The 8445-nt window shown below is 39.2% G+C and overlaps 1 protein-coding gene across 2 annotated transcripts in view; it reads left to right on the plus strand.

Moving 5' to 3' along the window:
- asb7 (ankyrin repeat and SOCS box containing 7) overlaps positions 1 to 7366 on the plus strand; it is a 40876-nt gene extending 33510 nt beyond the window's left edge. The window contains exons 4-5 of one of the 2 annotated variants that reach the window (XR_005462493.1): positions 231 to 345; positions 3311 to 7366. Coding sequence is in view for 1 of the 2 variants with exons in the window: in XM_038812967.1 (XP_038668895.1) it covers positions 3311 to 3450 (140 nt within the window). In the remaining variant the exon portion in view is untranslated. The remainder of the gene's footprint in view (positions 1 to 230; positions 346 to 3310) is intronic. The other variant, XM_038812967.1, reaches the window with a different exon arrangement.
- The last annotated feature ends 1079 nt before the right edge of the window (positions 7367 to 8445 follow it).

An 8445-nucleotide genomic window follows, 5' to 3' on the forward strand; every position in this document is an offset into this window, starting at 1 on the left:
TAGAATGGCAGCTAACATGAAAGAGAATCCGACAATCTTCCAGCAGCATGTGAATCATAGGAGGGCAGTAAGAGATGGGGTGGAGCAGATTAGGCATAAAAAATATAATCTATGCCTTGAGGCGCATGCCACGGCTAGAATAATTGCTGAACTGGATGTTAGATTGTAGAATAGATAATCATGACTGTTGCTTTGGAGACTCTTGTACGGTGAAAATTCTTATTTCATAGAATAGCATCATAGAATCCCTACAGTGCAGAAGGCGGCCATTCAGCCCATCGAGTCTGCACCAACCCTCTGAAAGAGATTTGTTTAAAACTGGAATCTTTTGACTTCGTTCTCTTGGTAAGTAACTGGGCCTTCGCCAATTTACAACAAAGTTACTAATGAGATCATATTAAAATTAAAAAAGCTACTAATGGGATAATTTTTTTAAAAAGTCTTTGACAAAGATAACCAAGTAGTTTCATGGAATGGGCGGATCATTGCCAATTTGGATAGAAACACTGACTTTGGAACAGAAAACAGTGAGCTGTCAAAATTGGTTGTTATTTAGACTAGAGGATGGTGTTCCCCAGGGTGAATGCTAGGACCACTGCTTTTTCTGCTGTATGTAAATGGCTTGGAGATTGGAATATAGAGTAAAATTTCAAGATTTGCAGATACCAAAGTTGGAGATACGGCAAACAGGATGGTACAAAAAGGCTGCAAGGGGACATAGGCTATCAGAATAGGCAAGTGGTGGATAGAATTTAACACCGAAATATGGGAGTTGATCCACTTTGGCAGGAGGGATAGGTCGGGAGAGGCACAATAATAGCGCAGTTCTAAAGAGTGTCCAGGATCAGAAGAATCTGCGGGTTCATGTACAAAGATTTTTGACGGTAGCAGGACATATTGCGAGAGCAATTAGCAAAGCGTGTGGGATCTGGGTGTCTTAATAGAGGTACTTAATAAAACACAGGGAATTATGCTGAATCTTTATTCAGCTCTGGTTAGACTACAACTGAATGATTGGTTCCGGTTCTCGTCACGCTTAGGAATGATGTGAGAGTCCTTGAGAGTGTGCAGAGGAGAATTTTGGGAATGATTCCAGCTGATGGCGCACGGTTTGGGGAATACATTAAGATTTCGGGAAGAGAAGTGACTCGGTGGTTAACACTGCTGCCTCACAGCGCTGAGGACCCGGGGTCGATCCTGGTCCCAGGTCACTGTCTGTGTGGAGTTTGCACATTCTCCCCCTGTCTGCGTGGGTCTCACCCCCACAACCCAAAGATGTGCCGGGAGGTGGATTGGTCACGCTAAAATTACCCCTTAATTGGGGAAAAAAATAATTGGGTACTCTAAATTTATTTTATAAAAGAAAAAAGAAAGATTTTGGGATGAGATACAGGGATGAGGTATGGTAAAACTTTTAAACGCAGCGGATGGCAATGACTTGGAACACAAGACCTACGAAGAGGGTAGAAGCAGAGACAATGAAAGATCTCAAAAGGAAATTAGATGTACACTTGCTACAGGGACAGAGCAGGGGAATGGGACTGTCTGGATTGTTCTACAGAGATCCAGAATGGACCTAATTGCCACCCCCTGTCCATTACAACTCTGTAGTTCGAACCGTTGTATTTTGGAAGGTATTTATGAGGTTTCTCATGGGACCACTGCTGTTCTTGACCTATGCTTAATGACCAAGACCTGGGTGTATAGGACAGAATTTCAAAATTTGTGGATGACGCAAAATTTGGAAATATTGTGAACTGTGAGGAGGACAGTATAGTGTTACGGACCCCAATAACTTTTCAGAAATGAAGACATCCCCACAATGCCAATGGAAAGAAAATCGTCAGACAAGAGTTCCCTTCTAAAACCTGTCTTGCAACAAATCAAATAAATTCAATGTAACTCAGACATAGGATATTTCAAATAAAAAGGTAAATTTTGCTTTAAATAGTCGATGCCACAAAGATGCACCCTACAAAGTTCCAAGCATTCCCACTATCCCACACAATTGTGGCATCACGTATAATCTGACCTTCCAACTTGGCATCTGAATTGTAGGGTTTCTCATCCAATCATTTCAGCTCTTGAATCGCATTCATCAGTCTCCGTGTTTCATCAAAGTTCCTGGACACAGGAAACATACCTTTTGTTCATGGGGAATAGAGTACAAAAGTAAGCAAGTTATGAAGAGTCTTTGGAACACTGCTGTTTTGATCTGAACTGGAGCATTGTGTCCTGTTCTGGGCACCACTCTTTACAATTGATGTAGAGAAGGTCCAGAAATGATTTAGGAGTATGGTAACAGAGATGAGGGCCTTCAGTTACAAGAATTAATTGGAGCGACTGGGTGCTCTCCTTTGAGGAGAAATGTGCTAGAAGAGTTAAAAACTGAGGGATCTGGACAGAATAGACGAGGATAAAAGTGTGCTCTTTCCAAGGGTCAGTGCAGGCATGATGGGTAGAATTGCCTCCTTTTGCACTGTAAATTCTATAATTTTTGTAAACCTACGTAGCTTGCAATTTGTACAAATTATTTCAAATTATCTAATAAATTTAAAATGCATGAATATTTTTCTTTACAAACCAATCTGGGCTGACCAGTGAATTTGACATTGCATCCATAATGGTGCCAGAGCTGGCATTTAGGTACTTGTGCATGCTCTGATATTTGCCTGTTTTGGAGAGTAGAACACCTCTGTAAAATCTTTGAATAATTCAGTAATTAACAAAATAGATTAAAGGACCACTGCTGCTTTCAAAACACACGCACGCTAATCCTTTAGTCAAACTGTGTGTCTCAGTTCTTGTGTGAGGTTGAAACAAGTGCAGGAAAAATGATTAATACCTTAATTTTCAGTGGCAAATTGAGTCTTTAAATCTGTAAGATGCAATTAAAAGTGAAATTTATATTTGCTTTGTTCCTAAATTGCTGGTTAGCCCAGAGGATATGTAGTTTAATCTAGTTAATTATTTTTAAAGTAGAAAAATGAAGTTGCTCCGTGGTTTGGTGAATATTTAAAATTACTGGTAAATGTAGACCTGATCCTGGCAAATACTTGCAGCCAACGAGCAAGTTTCAGATTCTCCCTCTCTCCCAACCTCCACCAAATAAATAAGGAAATCACAGAAAATAAACCAATATTTCTAATTTACCCCCATAAAATGTGTTCATCTGGCTTTTAATATGTTAGCTTTTCCTTGACTTTGGGTCTAATTATCTTCAAGACAATGTAGGGAGGTTTTCATGTTAATCTGATTTATTAAGACTGCCTGAGACATTAATGCTTCTGTCATTTCTTTTTTCCTCTAGGACAGCCTAGAAATTTACAGGATCTGTGCCGAATTGGTATTCGACAGTGTATCGGCCTTCAAAGTTTGAAAGGACTGGATGAACTTCCTCTTGCAAAAGTCATGAAAGACTATTTGAAGCACAAGTTTGATGACATTTGAATGTTGAAAGTTCAAGTCTTGAGGGTTTGAAGTAGGTGCTGCCTTGCCCCAAGTACATCCTATGCAATTCCCGATTTGAATTAAAGTCAGTACGGGTATCATTACCTCTCCGAATTTCTTAATTTGGCATTACTGGCCTGCTCCAGGAAGATCTGTGTTCACCTCCAAAAATTGTTCCAAGCTGGTATACATACTATTGGTGAAGTTCAAAAGCTTACGTTATTTCCTCTCTTCAACTTGACTTCTATTCCAACATAATGTTCAATTATTTTAGCTTAGTGACTGTAAAATTCACTGAAATGGAACAAGTGTCATTTGAATGATGGAGGTTACAGCGAACAAACGACAAAGAAATTCTGTTTGTAAAATATCCATAAATGTATTTGGTGCAGCTGTAAATTACTTTTTATCACGACGAATGCAGCTTAAGTGTTTTAAATCTGAAACAAAAGTGAAGAAGCTGAAAATGCATGGGTCATTTTGCATCTGTGAATGGAACGGAGAGTTGGCGTTTTGTCCTCGTACACCTGTGAGAATTGAAAGATAAGTAATAAACACAGAAAATACTGGAGATGCACAGAAGGCCAGGCAGCAGAGGTTAAGAGATAAACATTTACTGTTTCAGACTGATGACCCCTTATCAGAACTGGAAAAAAGATGTAACAGGTTTTAAGCAAGTATTGAGCTTGTGGGGAGGGGGGTAGTAAAAAGGGAAAAACACGAGAGACCACATATATCAGGAAAAGTGTGGGATGGAGAGGGGAACAACAAACAGCCCAACAAACTGGTGAAATGAGAATGGAATGAATGATGTATCCGATCACTGCAGTCAAGTAAATGATAGCACTGTTCATAGAAGGATGTGTGAATAACTAAGGGAGCCAGGAAGCTTAAGGAACAATTTGCGGGATTACGTGACTGAGGTGATCTGTTAAATCACCCAACAAACATTCATGCGGTACTTTACCCTCCCCTTCCTCTTTACTAATTCTATTCATATATTGATCCATTTTTCTTTCCCTGTTCTGAAACATGGTTTGCCACATCCAGCCTATTATGTTTTGGTGAGAAACAAAATTGAACGGTGCCATTGTGATTTGGACTTTTATTGCCGTATTTCCTGTACTTTTGTCTTCCCTTTTTTCCACTCCTCCCAAAACTGCTTGTATTGCCCTTCACTGTAATTCTCTGTTTTGATGTCTGTGGTGCTTTGGCAGCAAGTGACATGCCAAGATACAGTTGATGCTTTGAACTTGGATATATTGATTGAGAGATGGAGGAAAAGCTAACCAGCGTGTGTATCATAATCAGATTTTCATATAATAAATATCTCTCTTCACTCAGCCCTGTTCTGTCCATGGTCCCTCTCATCAATTTGTGCTGTTTACTAGCGTGCCTCTGTGATACCACCTCTTCCTCAACTTGTTTTGCTCTAGAATTTACATTTTTCCATTCTCTCGACACCAGGGCCTCATTAACTTCATTTATATTGTAAGCTGACCACTATGTTGTGGTACAGTGCATACAACCAGTTCATTGTTCCTTCTGTTTTTCAAACTTACAGCCAGCATTAGTTGTAAGGCTGACGGGTGCCGGTGAGTCATTCTTCTCATGTGTGCCCAATGGTATTTGTCCTTGTGTGAGGTCTTTCAGAAAAGGTAGAAGTATCCTGAAAGCTATACAACTTTCTAATGAATGTTGTACTAAGCCGAATTTAGAGACTACACTTGAATCAAATTCTAAGCCGAATATTTCATTTTTCTCTCTATATTCTGAACACTCGCTGACAATTACATTTTCTAACTACATTACAAACTTTAGAAATCAATTCTAAGATTGAACGGTTTTATTTAAAAAAAAGAATTCTTCTAATTTATCTGTAATTTTATATGGGTATATGAAGTCCAGTGCAGAGAAATCAAATTAGGGGCCATGCTTCGTGATATACTCGGTCTGGAATGATCGCTTGCAACAGGGTGGTTAAAGCTAAGAAACTGCTGTGGAAAAAGATGGACCTTGGCTTTCTGCTGGTGTCTCCTCAGCCATAATTTTCCCCCTGGTTCACTTTAATGCTCAGGAAAATGAAGGCTGGTGAACATGGAGCAGAAAACCTGACTAGTCAAAGTTTTTATGTTAAAGTCAAGCTTGGTGAGAATAATATCAATTCCTATTTGGTTCCATCAGAATATTAAAGCAGGTGAACTATTCCAGCTATTGCTATGGAGAGAATTATTCTGTTTACTGTAGACATGAGTGCACTGTTCTGTTCTGCTTGATGAGTATTATTCAACAGTGCACTTAAATGTTCAAATCAGACATTAGGAAGCAGGCTGTTCTTTAAAGCTGGTAAGACTCGAGGTGATCCCGACTTCCCCGTCTGTCCTCTTTTTCTTTTCCCTCTATGTCCCCAACAAATTAAATACAGTAAGTTATGGGATCCTCTTACTGTTTCAAACTTGTTGAAAGATTGCTATGACTCAAAGCATAGGTTTCAAAGTTTGTAAGCTAAGGTAAGAATATGCTTTAGCCACTAAGATGTAAGACTCACCGTATACTTTTATTTGCCAGTTTTGTGTGGGTTGTGTGTGTGTTTTGGGGTTAGGCTAAGTATTCCTGTTCAGTTTGTTACAGTGTTATCACCTATCTCCTTTCTTTGCTCAGGTGAAAATATGAGCAGAGGTAGTGCTGCATGTTTACAAATCCTATACAGTCACATTCTTTACAAATATACATTTATTTACAGCTTTCAACACTTGTTTTTCATACCAGCGGCAGTAACTGTCGCATGCTGCACTGTACCAGTTAACAGTTCCTGGCAACTAACTCAGAGCTGAGTATTCCTCTGCATGTTGCCTTTCTAAATAGCAATGGCAAATAAAACCATTATTGCGATATCTATACATTGGAACCACCGACATTGATGTTGTACAAGATATTAGTGTCTACCTTGCAGTTACAAAATGCCTTACATATCTATCCCTGGTCTGACACTTGAGTAACCCCTTTCCGCACTGACAGCAAAAAAAAAGGAACAATAAGAGAACAAGCACTGTAGCAGTCATAATTTTGTTTTACTCATCTTAAAGAATTAATAAAATATAATTTAAAGCTTAAATTGTTTCTGACCGTTTCTTTCAGGTGACACTAATGTATTTGGTAGGAATTCAAGTAGTTAGGAGCACCTATAAGTCAATGTTCTTGGTGGCTAACCCGTATTTTGCCTTGGCCTTGTTCTTGTTTAGCACTGAAACCTACTGTTTCTGCCCATCGCAGTCTATTCACTAGCTGACCCTAGAATTTATAATGCCCATTGAAGTTATGATGCATTTCCTGTTGCATAGGACATTTAGTTAGTCCTGAAAAGTATGTTGTAGCAAAGGCCCACTGTGCTACCAGGATGTATTAGGGCATTTATTAAATGCCTTAACAGACTGAGAGCTATTTAGCTCTAAATGCACCAACTGCAAGGACATTTAGTAAGTGGCCTTTTCAGTGCAAAATGGCAAACCTATTGGAGTTGAACAGCTTTGAAGACCAAACATCTTGCATCATTTCTAGACTTGATGGGTTGGGATCCAATCCTTTAGTAAATACCGGATTATATAAACACCTTTTTTCTTAAATCTAGTAAGCTATGATGCATAAGGGACACAGATTTTTTTTAAAGTGTTTTTTTGTACATTTTTCATCTTAACTTGAAATACCAAAGAGAAACTAAGATCTTAAAGAATTCGTTGGAAGAATTTTTTTTTGTACAGTTTTATAAACTGGTAATGTATCAGCTGAGCTATTTAATGTTTGACGAAATGGACCACTGATTTTTGTAAATGTTTTGTGACTTAAATGTAAACAGATTAATACATTTTGAGTTATTTAAATGCCACAATTCAATAAAATATTTCCTAAGTGTTCCTCACGTTATATTGTTTGTGTTCTGATACTTTGAACATGCTTGTGTTGTCTGTTACATTTCACAAAAAAACATTGGCGACCTGATCTCCAAGGCACATTTGCAAAAGTGTTTTCTTTGATTAGTTTCTGCCAGAGGTAGGGTGGCACAGTGGCATAGTGGTTAGCACTGCGGTCTCACGCCGCTGAGGACCCGGGTTCGATCCTGGCCCCGGGTCACTGTCCGTGTGGAGTTTGCACATTCCCCCCATGTCTGCGTGGGTTTGTCCCCCACAACCCAAAGATGTGCAGGTTAGGTTGATTGGCCATTCTAAATTACCCCTTAATTGGAACAAAAAATAATGAAACACTCTTAATTCACATATAAAAAAAGTTTCTGCCAGAGGTATTTTCTACATTTAAAAGTGAATCATCTTCTAGATCCTCCACAAATTCTGGTCGCAACTTCTCAACTAACCTAATGCATAAATTGGAACCCATTAAACCTTTCTTGCTTTGCTGGGCTTTTCCAAATTTTTCTAATTTTTAAAATTTTGGCATCACCAGCTGGAAAAAGTACAGCACTAGGCACTGTTTATTGGCAGGTTCCAAATTGCAGATTTCCAAAATTACAAAATACTGTTGCACTATCCTGACCAGAAAATTGTAAATGTCTGCACAGCATACAGCAAAATGTTAATGGCTGCAACTAATTTCAAGGAGCACATCACCATAATTATGAAGCTTGAATATTTTTGAAGTCTGAAACAGTGTGACACAGTCGGTGCTTAATTGAAAGCTTGTAGTGTGTGCTGTGCTATATTGTGATTAGTCTGTGTAGTGTATTCACTTGTTAATAATCACTTTGTGTTATTACCCAGGCTCTTCACTGTCCCCCTCTGTCATTATGGATCTGATGGTCACACATTAGCATGGTGGTTAGCATCAATGCTTTACAGCTCCAGTGGTCCCAGGTTCGATTCCCGGCTGGGTCATTGTCTGTGTGGAGTCTGCACGTCCTCCCCGTTTGTGCGTGGGTTTCCTCCGGGTGCTCCGGTTTCCTCCCACAGTCCAAAGATGTGCGGGTTAGGTGGATTGGCCATGATA

The sequence above is a fragment of the Scyliorhinus canicula genome, chromosome 12 (assembly GCF_902713615.1).
Source record: "Scyliorhinus canicula chromosome 12, sScyCan1.1, whole genome shotgun sequence".
Lineage (NCBI taxonomy): Eukaryota > Metazoa > Chordata > Chondrichthyes > Carcharhiniformes > Scyliorhinidae > Scyliorhinus > Scyliorhinus canicula.